Genomic DNA, 15,774 nt, shown 5'->3' with positions numbered 1-15,774 from the left:
TACAGTTGATTAAAGCACAAACCACACAGGATCCTCTTTATTTCAAGTTCAGTGTATGTTAAGCTAGTGAGTTTCTTTAGAATCCAAATTAAAAAATGTTCATTAACCTGGACTAAACAGGACTAAACTTGTGTTTCTGTTTTCAGGTATGCCAAGCTCCAAAACGTCCCTGCAGCCACAGCACACAGAGTCTCCCAGGACGACTGCACAGAGCTGAGAAAGTGAGTCTGCTGCGACCTTCAGTGTCGAGCTGCCAACATTAATCACTGAGTACATTCACAGCACTGAGCCTCTTCCCACTCATGCCCGGGTTAAAGGGATATCAACAGAGTTTGAAGTTGTAATGGGTCATTTTTCTTTGCTAGACATCTGTCAAACCCGGGGCGGGAGGAGCAGCAGGAGTTTGATAAAATGCTGTTCTTGAACTGATAAAACTGTGATAAATCAGAGGAAAAAACACTTAAACTCTACTGCCCTATATAGCTTCAGTTTTACTAAAACTGATTGTTAACATTGTTAGCACAGCTCGTTGAAACGACAGGACATAGCTCAAGGTTTGATTTATTTGCCGTTCTACAACACGGGGTTGTTCAACAAAACGCAAGTTGTCGTCCTTTGATTTCCCACAAGCAAAACAGACAAAGTGGTGCAGCGAGTGCTAGCTTCATGCTACAGTATTACAGCTTAAAACAGCTTATGTAAAAATGTTTACCATTAATTTAATATTTCCTTAATGCTAACTAACTAAAATTGTTATATGTTAGCATGACACTTCACTTTGAGTATTTGACAAGAAGACTCCAGAGCAAGTGCTCAGTCGACTCTTGATGTAAACATTAAGTTAGAAATTACTTGCTAGTATTTTTAACAGTACTCAAAGAAACCAAAGAAACAGCTCAGAGTTATTGTCAAAGCTGTGGCGATGACATTTAATTATTTTTTTGAAGGACTAATTCAGCATTTTGGGAGATGTATTTTAAACTGTGTTGGAGTAGCTGTTTCCCCTTTTAACCAAGCTCACCATGTCTTGACTCCAGCTTCATACTTACAGAAAAGTTTCTCATCTAGCTTTGTTTCCCAAAATGTTGAACTACTTTTTTGAATAAAGTTAGCTTTCCTTAATCAAAGTATGTCTTTAGAATTATTTATTTTTTTTGCACGTCTTTCCTTTCTCCAACATCTCAAAGACATGTAAATCTAATTACAATCACCTCTAAATTGCCCTTAGGTGTGAGTGTGATCTGGGCCCCAGCCCTGCTGTGACCCTTGAGGATAAACAGTTGTAGCAAGTGAATGGATTTAAATTTGGCCCAGCAACTTGTTGTGACAGCAACACTAAAACCTGCATAAAGTTTTCACTCTGATTGAAAAATTTATATTTGTTTTAGAATATATTTCCTGACATCTTTTCTTTTCTCTGTGTCGCAGCACTGTTTCGTCCATCCTTGGTGCGTGGCTGGATCAGTACTCTGAGGACTTTTGGACCCCTCCGAACTACGACTGTCTGCACCAGCTTCTTTCGTACCTTCATCGTCACTTCCCCGGCTCGGACCTGGAGCGTCGCGCCCGCAACCTGCTGGCCCACTTCCACCGCCGACAGCAGTGTGAGCCTGATCCTGATGGTATGAAGGCAGGACAGGAGAGGGACAACAGGGCAGGGACCTCCAGAATAAGATGCTCCCAGCCGAAACTAAAGCTGTGGTCAAGATGTACCTGCTAGATTTATTTTTTATGACTTTTATTTGACAAATGTAAACAATTGTCTTAACATACATGGACACATTTCATATAGTTGCAGACACAATGTCAATTCTCATGTTGTAATATTGTCATTATAAAGAACAGTTTGGTTGTACAAGCTGTAAGCACTAGTTGACAGTCACTATCAGCACACATTAGTTTGACCACTGATTGAAATCTTTAAACCATGTGAAGAAACAACAACGCTAAGGTCAAAGAGAGGATGAGAAGTGTAGGATCTGTGTAGGTTAAGCTCAGTTCAAGGCGGTGTTGTGAAAAAGATGTGTTTTTATCTCTTCAGGGGAACACATCGGCTGCCCTTTTGCAACGCAGGAAGAGAGCGGCTTTGAGGACGAACTTCCTGCTTTTAGTTTCCTGTCGTTTGACCCAATCATGGTGGCCGAGCAGTTCACGCTCATGGACGCGGTGAGCATGTTTCCCTTTCCTTTCTGCTCTACGCCCACTCATCTCTATAAAGTTGTCCAGATCCAGGATGGACTCAAAATGAAACCTTTTTTTTTTTTTTTTTTCAATGTTTCACATCTCTGTGTTTCCATCTCTTTCCAGGATCTGTTTAAGAAGGTGGTGCCCTACCACTGCCTGGGGGGGATCTGGTCTCAGCGGGATAAGAAGGGAAAGGAGCACCTTGCTCCCACCATCAGAGCCACTGTGGCTCAGTTCAACTCAGTCACCAACTGTGTCATCACCACCTGCCTGAGCAACCCGACGCTGAAGCCCAACCAGAGAGCCAGACTGCTGGAGAGATGGATAGACGTGGCCCGGGTGAGCAAACACCGCTGGTTTACTCAGTTTATTTGCAATTTAGATCAATGTTCTATGTATTTGATGGTCTTACAACAAATATGGCTATTAAAACAGTAGTTATAACACAGGTTGTTCAATTTCTGACTTTGAATTTGTTCCTGTTGCATTCAGGAGTGTCGGATCTTGAAGAACTTCTCGTCGTTGCGAGCCATCCTCTCCGCCCTGCAGTGCAACGCCATCCACCGCCTGAAGAGGACCTGGGAGGAAGTGTCACGGTAGGTTTCCAGCCTTTGGTTAAACGCAGTGGGCTCCTAGTATATTGCTGCATATACGCGTAGATTAATAACTGTGGAAGGCAGTGGGGCTATCTGGGTTTTAAGTTGTTTGTTTTGCATGCACTGACCTCTGCGTTTGTTCACAGAGAGAGTTTCCGCACCTTCCGTGAGCTGTCCGAGATCTTCTCAGACGACAACAACTACTCCCTCAGCCGAGAGCTGCTGGTGAAGGTTGGTCACAGCTTCTCAACAGCACGCACAGAAATGCTCAAACCCCAAACAACATCATTTAGATTTCCAGAAAATGCAGTCACATTATCCAGTATTACACAGTATCGTTTAAAATGTCACATATCGGGACAATAGACAATCAAGAAAAGAAAAACAAATTACATTGTGAAAAGCATTGAGTAAAGGGCTCTTTTCAATAAGACAAATCAATCCATCATTCTGCGTCAGTTAAATAATGTCAATGCTTAGCAGAACAGATGGAGGCAGGATGTATGGCATGGTGACCTGTCCCATCTGTGCTCTCATGCCAGCTGCAGAGGAACATCCACAGAAACATCCTGCAGGAGAGAACACCTTGTACCGCGTTCTTGGATCACAGTATCTGTATATTGCTCATGATGTCCTGGGTGGGCTATGTACAGCTGACAGATTGCTGTCATCATTAATCTGATTTATGGAGTTTAATCCAGGGAGGTGTTGACACCTCAAGTGTTTTGCAGCTTGTACTGACGCACTCGGTACAAGGACAGCAGGAGCTGACACACAGAGAAACGTGACGGAACGGGAAATGAGACTGTGAATGTGCTTGTGTCATAAATTGCCGTTGCCATAATAAGTGAAACAAACAAAAGATCATAATGATAAGAAAATGCTCTGAAATTCTTTATCACCTCAACACATATGCATATATTTTACATGAAGAATAACTCACAGATTCCAAGGATGTCATATCATATCATAGCACCGATGGAGCATTTTTGGCACAGAGGAATAAACTATATCAGGCTTTGATCCACACACAGTGCTTGAGAGTAGATACATTCATTCACAGACTTATTCTTTCAGTGTCCCTAATGGACCCCTAAACAGAAGTGTACTATATGTGGACACTGCACCACTTTCTTCCCATTCATCCAAATATCTTTTCAATATGTGAAAATAAAGACTGCTTTTATTTGTAAACCTGAGCAGTTTGCTGATGTAACAGTTAGTGAACACTTTGGGGTTTCCTCCGAGGGAATTCCTGCTGACGTAAAGGTTAGGAGGAAACCTTTGGCAGGTGTAGATAACAGCTCTGATCTGACGCCGTGTAAGAGATCACCTCGGGGCGTTGGCGGTCTCTCGCGCTATCTGCTCAGAGCAGGCTGTCTTCACTTGACTCGGTCAGCTCGAGTTACACGGGCAGCAGAAGGCCTCTGAGCATTACATCACTCGGAGGAATGTGACTGGAAACACCAGGAGGTTACTCAGATGTTTTTGCCTCTAACGTTCTGCAAAAAGGAACAGTGTTTTAAAGAACAGCAGTACAGAAGTATGGTCTCATTCATGGCCGTGCTTTGTTATTACAGAAACGACTTCTTACAAACCTGAAAACTAAATTAACAAACATTTCGTCAAATCGTTTTCCTTCTGCTTTCATGCACTCTTAGGCCCATACAAAATGTAAACATTTAATACCTCAGTGGGTTAAAAGTGTGCCAGAATTCAGTCTTGAAGCTTTTGGATGTATTCCGAGCCTAAGTGCAGCGAAACATCCTTGAAGGGAGGTTCTCACTTTGTGACCCCTGAGACATCCAGGCGAGCTGCAAGTATTAGCTGCTCATGTTAAAACAGCACAGGCAATAGGAACACAAGACCATATGTTTTCATGGAAAACAACAGTGATTTTGGTGGTTTTATCAATTGTGTTATTTTCAGAAATAAAGGCGTAGTATCACAACAATGTCACTATTAAGATGATACCACTGTCAAATTAGCAACAGAAGAAAGTGAAACAGTTGGGTATTTTAAATTCATGTATTCATTTCCAGTGTTTTGGCTTGGTTCTGATAAAAGTTGTGTGGACTGAAATGTCATAAATATGCAGTACAAACCCCATCAAAGTGAAACAGTGTGCAGGAGGTTGTATGTCAAGTTGTGATCCCATCTTACATTTGAGAGGTGACACTTGAGATTTGCAGAGATATTGTTCACAATCAAACTAGGCGTTGTTGAAAAGCCGAAACTGTTAATCAGTCTTAGGAAGATTAATGGTAGTGTCAGCTGACATTGATGGGAAATGGTTTGGGGGTTCTCGCAGGTGAAATGTGGGAAGCTGTTGCACAGGATCTAAAGAGTTGTAGTTTCTCTGTTTTTGTACGTAACATTGACGTGCTGCTTGTTACTATTCTGCAGGAGGGCACCTCCAAGTTCGCCACTTTGGAAATCAACCCCAAACGAGCTCAGAGGAGACATCAACAGCAGAGAGACCTGGTGAGTCAACAAACTTAAACTGATCTCTATGTATTTGTTTATGAATAACTAAAGATCCATCACAATTCTTCTTCACAGCCACAGGCAGCGTTAATTATGTGTCAACAGCCTCATCTAGTGGCAAGTCATGTCACTGCAGTCCGTCCATACGCCGCACTGCAAAACATGACATATCTGATGCATTTGAGTGTCTCTACCTTGAGTAATTGGGTCCTGAAGACAATGATTTTGTTTCTGAGCTGCTGTTTTCTCACTCGGCCTCAATGTTTACCTCGCATTGTCCCTCTGTGAACAGGGAGTGATGCAGGGGACAATTCCTTACCTGGGCACCTTCCTGACGGACCTGGTGATGATGGACACTGCCATGAAAGATTACACTGAGGTCAGACACCTGACATGTGATTGTACCGTCATAAGTTTTGTTTTTACCTTCCTTAGTAGATTTTTATCCTCTTTCCTCACTTTTTTATGTTTCTTTTTTTAAGGGTGGTCTGATCAACTTTGAGAAGAGGAGAAAGGTGAATTCTGTTTTCTTATTTGGATGATCAGAAGAGATGAAAATATATCTTGCAAATCAAAACTGGACAATTAAATTATATTCTTTAACCATTTCCTGCTCTCTACCTGCAGGAGTTTGAGGTGATCGCTCAAATCAAACTGCTTCAGTTGGCCTCCAACAACTACAGTTTCACTCAGGACAGCCACTTCAGGGAGTGGTTCGCAGGCGTGGAGAAACTCAGCGAGGCGGAGAGGTTAGTCGTCCGCTCAAGTCGTTTTTTCGTTTTTTCTCATCAATATGTGCCCGACTTTCTGTATAGTTTATAGCCCTTGTTGCCCTCGTCTTACCATCCACCGACTTTATCCAAATCTCACCTGCTTCTCCTTTTCTGTGCAAGTTGCTGCGTCAGTTAGTAAATGGCTTTTTGGTTATTTCTATGTAATTAATTTATTCAGTTTAGGCTCCCTTTTGACTGTTAAGTTTTATACCTCTATGTACGGTATATTAGTGGAAACGATCATTACAGCATGCGCAGGTTGTCTAGTCATTATGGCTTTCAATAATGTTAAGTGCTGTGCTCATAAGCTGGCTACAAAAACACCAGAGCACTTAAGGAGGAGGAAGGAGGCCGGGAGCACTTTAGAGCAACTGAAAACCATTTATAAACACTAATATTGCTATAGGGAAGATGTTGGGTAGATGCAGTTCCCACTGGTGAAATCCATTGGATGCATCTGGAAACAACCGATAAATGATATATGTCATCTGAGCTTTAAGAAGTATTAGGGTTACCCAGAAGTATGAAAGCATCGTCAGGCAAGTTTTACATCATCATCTATCCTGACGATCTGTTCCTGCAGCTACAATCTGTCCTGTGAGATCGAGCCTCTGTCAGAGTCGGCCAGCAACACGCTCAGAGCCAAGAAGAATGGAGGAATCATGAAACGCTGGAGCGAGTAAGTTGATCAGAACCGAGGTGGAGAATACGCTGTTAAGAGAGAAAAACAAGCATTTTACAACACATAAGCTGTCCACATGTTTCACAACTCACATTATAATCACAACAGGGTTTCTCTCCAGTATCCTGACTGTTTAAAACTCCTCTCCCTGTTATTATTTCGTGTCCAGCCGGCAGTTGACGGAGGCCGGCTGCAGCAGCGCCCCAGGCTCTCATTCCAAGTCCTTCGACCACTCACACTACAGACCGTATCAAGGGGGCGGTGGGGACAGCGGCGACGCCCTCAGTGTCACATCAGTCAGCTCCAGTGGTTCAGACCTGGAGGACGTGAACGCCAGCTTCCTGTCCGATTCACCGGAGGGACATGAGAGAAAGGTAAGGCGGGGAAGACGTGACGCAGGAGTCACTGCTGGTAATTATGTGACAGGATATTCACTGGAGCGCTCCACTAATGTTGTCTACTTATCCTGGTAGCAGTTAATGTACGATGGTTAAATATGGCGACTGACTTCACTTCCGAGCAGGCAATTATACTCCAGTGTTTTATGTTCACCTGTGTGGCTGTTTGCTGATGGCTTCTGTTTTCTTCTCTCTGTCTCTCTCTAGACATCGACTCCCTCAGTGAAACTTAGCGTCTCTGCTTTGGGTAGAGAAGCTCCAGCAGCAGATACAACGTCAACGGTAACGAGACTTTTTTGATTTTCATTTTTTTATCCTTCGAACATGATCTTCCTTGTTTATAGTTGGCAGTATAACATTAAAGTTAAAAATGTTTAACTAAAATTATATGAGCTCCTAAGGTGCTCTGGGTCTTTATATTTCTGTAGAAGAATATACAAAATGTCCCTTTCTCCCAACACTTGAGTTCATCAAGTAGATCTTTTGTGTTAGCGATCCAACAAGCTAATGATGTTAAATGTTAACATAGTAAATAATATTAATAGTAGTAGTAAATAGGGCTGCATGATATTGTAAAATAATCATGTCGCTATTATTCTGACAATTATTACGATTCACGATTAGTGGAAATGATCATCTACGCATCACAATTTTCATTTTCACAGAAAAAACTACATTCAAATCATGATGATGTGATATTTGTTGGCGTCTGTACCAAACAAACATGTTTTCTTACATTTGTAGAACAAGATTTGTAGACCAGGACATCTCTGCAGGCCTACAGTACTTCATTATAATGCTGTTTTTTTCATTTACCTGAAAACAATTCCAGCTTCTGTGATTTGGATATTGCACTTTGCTGTATTGGGAGTAAACTTGAGTATTGGTGTTGTTGAAATTATGAATCACTTAAACATTTTGGATCAACGTGATTTTGATAAAACTGGCAAAAATAGTAAACCTTATTTAGTTCCTTATTTAGAAGTATGCAGATTTTATATCTGATTTTAACATGGTAAATTTCACTTTTGGGCTCTGTTAAATTTTTTGAAAAATTCTTCACTATTTTGCTACATTTTCCAGCCTAAATGATTTATCCCTTGAAGAGTTTGCCCCCAGGATTTCAGAGAGTAAATAAAGAATGGTTCTAAAAAACTGTAGCAGCAGAGGCTGAGATATCCTGACTCTTCATCCATAGTTTGGGTCAAGCTTGAAAGGCACTAGATCCTGCATTTCCCATTATGCAGCTCCATCTTACATCTCTTTATTAAACCCGGTAAATGCTTGTATATAGTGCACATCTTTTAAACTCCACACCCAGAGTTTGTGACACACACTTTCTGCTAAAAGAAATGGTATAAGCCAAGCTAAAATAACCCAGATGACATCACTGTGGCATCAACAGGGTTACTGTCACACTCTTGACACAACTACACTCAACTATTAACTGGCTTTCATATTATGACAAACTGATCTTGATAATATAAAATTTGTGTAGTACTCCTTTAATACGGACAGATGACTTCATGATGTTCGGTATGGTTTTAGCATTATCATCACCACCTTCTCTGCTCTCCTGTCGTCAGTTCTGGGAGTGTACGTCTCTGTCGTCTCTGGACACCTCTGGGACGGGCTCCAGCTCCGGTTCGGCCTCCGGCTCCAGCAGTGCCTCCTCCTCCTCCGTCTCCTGCTCGACCCCTCTATCTGCCTCCCGCTCACACAAACGCTCAGTGTCGGCGGTGTCGAACTACTCGACTCTGTCGCTGCCGCTGTACAACCAGCAGGTGGATGACTGTTGCATCATCAGGGTCAGCCTGGACGTGGAGAACGGCAACATGTACAAGAGCATCCTGGTGAGGGCATTTCCTAGATCGTCAGTTAAAAAAACACATCATTTAAAAAATAAAAAAAAAATAGTAAAATAATGTAAAAAAGCAGGTAAGAAATATGAATGTTATGTTTTAAAACATGCTCACAAAGCAGTAAGAAACAAAATTAATTTTACACTCAGACTTTGTCTTTGTGTGCTTGACTGTGACAAGAATACAAGGCTTTGATGTTTGTTCCTTGATCCAGGTGACGAGTCAAGACAAGACTCCAGCCGTCATACGGAAGGCCATGATCAAACACAACCTGGAGCGGGAGAAGACTGAGGAATATGAGCTGATGCAGAAAATCTCTGAAGACAAAGGTGAAAACGAAAAGCAAACATTCTGACTGTGATTTCTCGATGTGAGATGAAACATCAGAGAAGTGGGTGGATCTCATCTTCAATCATATATATCCTTATTTTTTTTTCTTAAGAGTATTGATTAAGCAAAGGTTTACAAATGACATAAACTGTTTTCAGGTTTTCTAGGATTTTGTCTATTTCTTTTCTGCTGTGGCAGCCAGGGAGGAATCACATTCTGACCAAATATTTCTAATAAGTTTATTAATCAGTTGGATATATCAGCCTACCTAACTCAGAATTTATTTTGTTACCACCAACAACAAAAATTAACGTAAAGCCTGGATAAAGGAAAGAAAATGCTGCAGAGCAGTCCTCTGTTATTCTGTAAAATTATTATTTTCTTTTTTTGTGTACATTAGTAACACAATGTCCCTTTTCAGAATCTAATTCTGCGAATTAAACAAAATAATATGTTGGTGTAGTGGAGACTGCATACAGATGATCACAGTGATGATTAACTTATGTCTAGAGTTGACCTGAATGCATAGAAGCTTTGAAGCTTCCCATAGTAATCGCCGTCTAAATCCATGTTTGCATGATTTCTTTTTTTTTTTTTTTTCAAGAGAAAGGAGATATAGCACCCAATAGCACCCAAAAAGAGGCCAAAGACTGATAAAGAACACGCAACGAAGCTCCTTAATGGCTTCTGATGAGTTTAAAAACCTCCAGGCACATTGATGCAACACAGCACAGTATCCTCAAGGGAGCATTTCTGAATCTCTGAGTGTGTGCAACTGCTCAAAACTAGCTGGCTGGTCGAGGTCACTGTTGAGTATTTATAAACGGGGATGGAATAGACAGTGGCTGACGTCTTCCCCTCGTGCACTCATCTTTCATTTGACTCATAATTACACTAATAGCAAAGTATGTAAGTAAATTGAAGTGGCTGCAAGTTTGAGCAAGTATAGTGTGTGTGTGTGTGTGTGTGTGTGTGTGTGTGTGTGTGTGTGTGTGTGTCTCTCGCATCAGAAATGGTATCTGGAACAGCCTTGGTCGTGGAAGAATAAATGATATTGTTATTTCTCTTTTGGTTCATTGACATATCTCCCCACAATAGAAGATTTGTTTTGACTGACTACATGTTTCGTCTCTCTCATCTCGTTCTGTAGAGCTCCGGATCCCGGACAACGCCAATGTTTTCTACGCCATGAACTCCACTGCCAACTACGACTTTGTGCTAAAGAAGCGCGGCTCGGCCCGGCCGGTGCGGGCCAAGAATGTGGCCAGTTCGACGCTGCCTCGCATGAAACAGAAGGGACTGAAGATCGCTAAAGGGATTTTCTGAGGAGAAACGCACCACTTCCTGCCTCCCCTACGACCCCTTAACCCTCTCTGGTCTCCGCTCCTCAGAAGAAACATTTCTGTTCGGATCTGTTGGAGGTGAACTTGAAGTACCCGAGTTTTACTTTGGACAAAGACTGAGATGCCAGGGGAGATGAGATAAATGACAAAGCAACCTTTCTGTGGATGAGCAGAAAGCAGAGGAGCACCTTAGCACTTAGTAACAGCTGTCGTGTCATCAGGACCCTCAGAGGACGTTAAAAGGCTGAGTCTGTCGCAGGAAACGCCCAGATAGAGGCCGGGACACGTGTAGGGGAAAAGAAACAGCTGCGTTGGTGTCAGGCGTAGCTGCTCTTTCTGCAATTTCTCCTAACCAGTTGTGTCGGCGTGCGGAAGAGCAGATCCATTTAATTTCTTTTCGTTTACAAGTGTTTACATCTTCACATCACTCGTCAGCTCTTAAATATTTTTGTTTAAGCCTCTTGTTCACGAGAGGAAATTCGCACCTTCGATAAAACACTTTTTAAAGCCCCAGACTCCCGCAGCTTTCGCCATCCCTCTGTTTGACTCTTCAGTCTTCATGCACGCCCCCTCCTGGCATGGAGTGTACATAAACGAACAATACGAAGCCGCAGCAAGTAAACACACAGCTGGGTGTTCGAATGTTTCTATTTTTTCAGGGAACTTTTGTTGTGAGTGTACCACCGCCTTTACCGTCTCGACCCGGGGCTCCTGATGTCGACAGTGTTTCTTGGACTGCAGCACTGAACGTTTCGCTCTCCGCTCTCAGACGCTGGGACTCGTTTCAGCATTTTACCACCAGCGACGCTGGCATGGAGGGACCTGAACTCATCTAACTTCTGAACGCTGCCATGTTACTTAAGAAAAACAACAAAAACAAAAAGGTCAAGGAGTCTGAATGGAGATGTGGTGTCAAAATCCAGTGGGCACAGCCATGAATCACATGCCAATGTTTTCTTTTTTAATGAATGAAATGTAACCACTACACCCTAAAGGATGTGGCAGTCCTTTGATCGCACTAGAAAACTGAGAGAAGAACAAGAGAGCTGAGAACAAAAAAAAAAACCTGAGTGTATATATCAGTTAACACCGACTGTGCAGTATGTTCTTATGAAACGGACCATGAGATTTTGTTAATAGACTCATCACGATATCAACACTTTTTTTTCATTTTGCTTTGTACATTTTTTGCATCTCTGCTCTGATATGGTGCTGCTAATTATCCCTCTGAAGAGGTCGTAAGAGCTGCACTTTCTTTATTTCCTGTCCGCCGGCCGCCATGTTGGAAGACAAAAGAAGCCACTATTCTTACCTGCTGAGGGAGACGTTTAGATGGGCTTTCATGTAAAAGTATTTGTCTTTGAAACAACATTTTGACCATGTAGGACACTAAACATTTAAAATTATTAAGTGACTCTTTGAGATACCATATATGTTTTTCTTGTGTTCCCAAAATCCTGCAGAAAAGAAACTCCGGGATACGATAGGCCTTTTTGTTTTAAAGAATAAATATTGATAACAAATACTTAAAATAAGCAGCAAGATATTCAGTGTTCTGGCAAAAAAAAAAAAAAAAAAAAACGTGAATTCCAAATTTCCTTGACATATACTGATATATTTGTTTAGCCCATGACATTGCATAGGAGGAAGCGAAAGTCTGAGGTTTGTCCCAACATGGCGGATCATCCTCCATATCCATCAGTAACCACTTTCCAAATGTGCCATGACAGGCTTATGTGAGGCACCCGACGAGTCCTGCAGTTTATCCTGCAGGACTTTTTCTTGCGGGCTGTGGTTTTACATGCCAGTGATGACAGCAGAGTCTTTCCTCTGCTGGAGTGTGAGAAAAAAAAAAAGATGGATTTTGATTATTTCCAGATTTGGAAAATCTAAAATGCAGAAAGCTCCTGAGACACGGAGTCTTGGATAGAGTTATCAATGAGGCTGTGCAAAGGAGCCCAGATGAACAACAGTGATTCTTCCAAACTGCACATAAGGGAACTTCTCTGTGCTGTCCAGGATGTATTTTAAAGGAAAAATCCAACCTAAAAACACATTATCACTGTTTTTAAACAGGCCGTTTTTTGTGATGTACTTTTCCATCTTTGGGGTCCATATTTATTTTATTCTTATGGATATGAATGTGAGATCTTTATGATTTTCAAGGGCCTTCCTTTGTTTTATGGATTGTGCACAGTTTCTCAGTGCTCACTGCTAAGTTATCTGTTTTGTTCACCGCTTAGTTACTATCGCTAAACCTACCCAAAGTCAATAAGAAGCAGGACAGAGGCACTCAATAGGTTGTAAACTATTTAGCCAGACATGCTTACATTTGCAGCTTACGTTAGAGTGGATGAATGCGTTTCTCACGCCTTTGCCTTTGTGTACTTTGTTTTGGAAAGCCTAAAAAAGGAACCACACTTAAAACACTTAAAATGCAGATTATCACTGTCACTCAGAGCTAACTGCTTCAACATCTGGATAAATCTGGATAAAGTTTCAGCTACAATACAATATACATCCCATATTTGAACTAGCCTTCTCAGAAATTTGGGAAATGAACTGATCAGTTGAAAGTGAGTCCCCCAAAAACACTAAACGACTGAATATCTAAGGTTGGATTTTTCCTGAGTTGTTCATATCAGCAACTAAACACTAGATCCACGTGGATTGCACTGCGACCATGTTTTGCCTTTTTTGTCACTTTCACCTGCATGAAGCTCATAATTCTCTTAACGATCAAATGAATGAAGCGCCCCCTCCCCCCACCCCTTAAAAAAAAAAAAAACCTGCAAAAGCAATATGGTGACGAGCGGCAGGAGGCACGTTGTGGATGTTGTTCGTGCGATTGTGGTGTGAAATCCTTCGCTGTTGGAACACTGTGACCTTTGACCCTTTCACTCTGCCCTCTCTGCCTGTTGATCGGCGCGTCATGTTGAGCACTGTGAACCGAAATGATAATGTCTCGTTCCCCCTTAATGGTGTAGTAGTGAACATCCACCCTCCGCTCAGCTTGTCGGCGAGCAGCGGAGGCAACAGGCTTGACCCTACATGTGCCAAAAATAGGAAAGAGAGAAAAAGGTTGCTTTTAACAGATGAGTCCTCTGCCTTTCACAGTGAAATAAAAAATCAAGTTTGTATGTTTACTGTTGTCGCATTTTTCTGGAAAACATTAAAAAAAAAAAGGGTGAGAACACTATGATGTCTGGACCCATAACCCTGTGGAGAATTAGACTGTCGTCCAAGAAACTTGAAGCAAAGATATTTGTCTGGAGCTGCAGGTGAAGCTGTTGTAGAAATCCCACTTTCATGAATTTATGCTTCTTTTTTTCATGTTTAAATAACCATAAACCAGGCTTTTATTCCAACCAAACTTTTAATCTGAGGTGCAGAATCTCACTCACTTCATTAACCGTGTTTCAGGACCAAAACACAGTTAATAAAGTGAGTATAGGTGGTCAGCGGTGTCATTAGTTTTAGATCCTGCACTCCTAATCGAGATGACACACCTATCGAATATTACTGTATACTGGTGCTTCACATTTTACACCAGCCCCGAGATATTTTTATTGTCTTTTTGGTCAAGTTTGAAAGATAGAACCACATCAGAACCACTGAAATACAGCAGTGAAAAGCCTTTTCTTCCTTCTTTAAAAGTGTTAAAAAGTGTTTAGGACCTTCAGTGCACCACAATGTCTGGTGTGTTTTGGTGTTTTGGTATCTCTGTGTTAGTCTGTCTATTGTTACGTTCTGACTTAACTGGTCCCTGCTGAAGACAGGGATAGAAGACAGAAAATAGTTTCTTTTTTAAAAAGGATTTATAATACCTTGAACGCAGCCTCAGTTCCCTCTCTGTAGAGTTTGGTTGGAACAAATATTTAATTTCATTGGACCTGTAATTAAAAACAAGGTCTATTCCCTCTCCCAGTCATTCTGCAGCAGCTCCATCTTGCCTTTCAGTCTGTGTTTGTGTTCTCTGCGAACGTAAACATTGTGCACATGAGTGAAACTTTACCTGAATTTCCTGAACCGGCGAGCGTTTTATGTACTGATGAGGTTGATGTTGGACTGGTCTGTGTGTCGTTGTAGCCCGTGTTGACAATGACGTACCTTTTGTGATTTGACCTGATTCTGTGCGAGTTTGAACAAAAAGGCTGCGTTTACGAGAAAAAAATAAGTTAAAAACTGGAAACCAGCTGGTGTGGTATGTGTGTGTGTGATTGTGTGTGTGTGTGTATGTTTTTTTTTTTTTCTTTTTTTAAATGTGTTTTTATTTTTATTCCTTGTTTTGTTTTGTTCCCCTGAACTGTGCTCGGGTGCCATTTTCCATTTTAACAAAAGGATTTCAGAACTTTTTCTAACTGCAGTCTATTCTTTGTTTTACTTTTCCTACTTTTCCCCAGAACACAAACCCATGTAGAATACAGAACTGTCCTTGATTATGTCTTTGTTTATTTATTGATTTGTATATAGAGATTTTGTTTTGCATTGTAAATTCTCTCCTTTCTTGGTTATAGATTAATATATTCATGTATATACGAATAAACATTAAGTTTATAAAAGTAAAAGGACTCTTTTTGTCTTTATTATTGCATCCTTCGTGTAAAGATTAAGGAACAGACATGGGGATCGTCTTCTGCAGAATCTCTGCGTGACATAACTGAAGCAAATTGCACAGTAGCATAACAGAATTTCAATCTCAGGCTAAAATTGATCATAAGATTAGCGCTAAAATGATAATGGATACAGGACAGTACACTGGAATTTTTAATCAAGTTGGGATTTATTCCTCTTATTGGAATTTGATTTGATTTGCTCAATATACAAAGTGACATGAATGCACAGCTATAAGTAAGTATAAGTAGTGTAGTGTAGTATATTGCATTGTGTGTGAAAGTTACAGTGAAATATATATGCCAACTCAGTATGTAAAGCAAGTAATCAATAAACTATGAAAAGGTTTACTTACAAAATAACATGGAACCAAAAATGGACAATAAATAAATATTTCATATTAAATAATTAATCATACATTCAAACCACATATAGTTAAACAAATAAACCAGTGAAATTTAATGAAATACAACTCCTCTTAAAGAAGAGTTCATAGTCATTTCTG

General features: G+C 41.0%; 1 protein-coding gene across 10 annotated transcripts in view; it reads left to right on the top strand.

Moving 5' to 3' along the window:
• Positions 1-15,223, top strand: part of LOC115581702 (ral guanine nucleotide dissociation stimulator-like) — a 58,755-nt gene extending 43,532 nt beyond the window's left edge. For 4 of the 10 annotated variants that reach the window (XM_030417003.1, XM_030416999.1, XM_030416993.1 and 1 more), the window contains exons 3-19: positions 147-221; positions 1,429-1,709; positions 2,042-2,166; positions 2,308-2,523; positions 2,677-2,780; positions 2,927-3,011; positions 5,187-5,264; positions 5,560-5,646; positions 5,750-5,782; positions 5,895-6,016; positions 6,624-6,719; positions 6,892-7,096; positions 7,328-7,402; positions 7,865-7,903; positions 8,707-8,973; positions 9,197-9,311; positions 10,463-15,223. In XM_030417003.1, coding sequence (XP_030272863.1) covers positions 147-221; positions 1,429-1,709; positions 2,042-2,166; positions 2,308-2,523; positions 2,677-2,780; positions 2,927-3,011; positions 5,187-5,264; positions 5,560-5,646; positions 5,750-5,782; positions 5,895-6,016; positions 6,624-6,719; positions 6,892-7,096; positions 7,328-7,402; positions 7,865-7,903; positions 8,707-8,973; positions 9,197-9,311; positions 10,463-10,638 — 2,179 coding nt within the window. In that variant the 3' untranslated portion in view covers positions 10,639-15,223. The remainder of the gene's footprint in view (positions 1-146; positions 222-1,428; positions 1,710-2,041; positions 2,167-2,307; positions 2,524-2,676; positions 2,781-2,926; positions 3,012-5,186; positions 5,265-5,559; positions 5,647-5,749; positions 5,783-5,894; positions 6,017-6,623; positions 6,720-6,891; positions 7,097-7,327; positions 7,403-7,864; positions 7,904-8,706; positions 8,974-9,196; positions 9,312-10,462) is intronic. The other 6 variants (XM_030416996.1, XM_030416998.1, XM_030417000.1 and 3 more) reach the window with 4 other exon arrangements.
• Positions 15,224-15,774: the final 551 nt, after the last annotated feature.

This window comes from Sparus aurata, chromosome 5, assembly GCF_900880675.1.
Source record: "Sparus aurata chromosome 5, fSpaAur1.1, whole genome shotgun sequence".
Lineage (NCBI taxonomy): Eukaryota > Metazoa > Chordata > Actinopteri > Spariformes > Sparidae > Sparus > Sparus aurata.
Note: the sequence above shows the minus strand (reverse complement) of the source record. Positions and strands in the feature narration are given on the sequence as shown.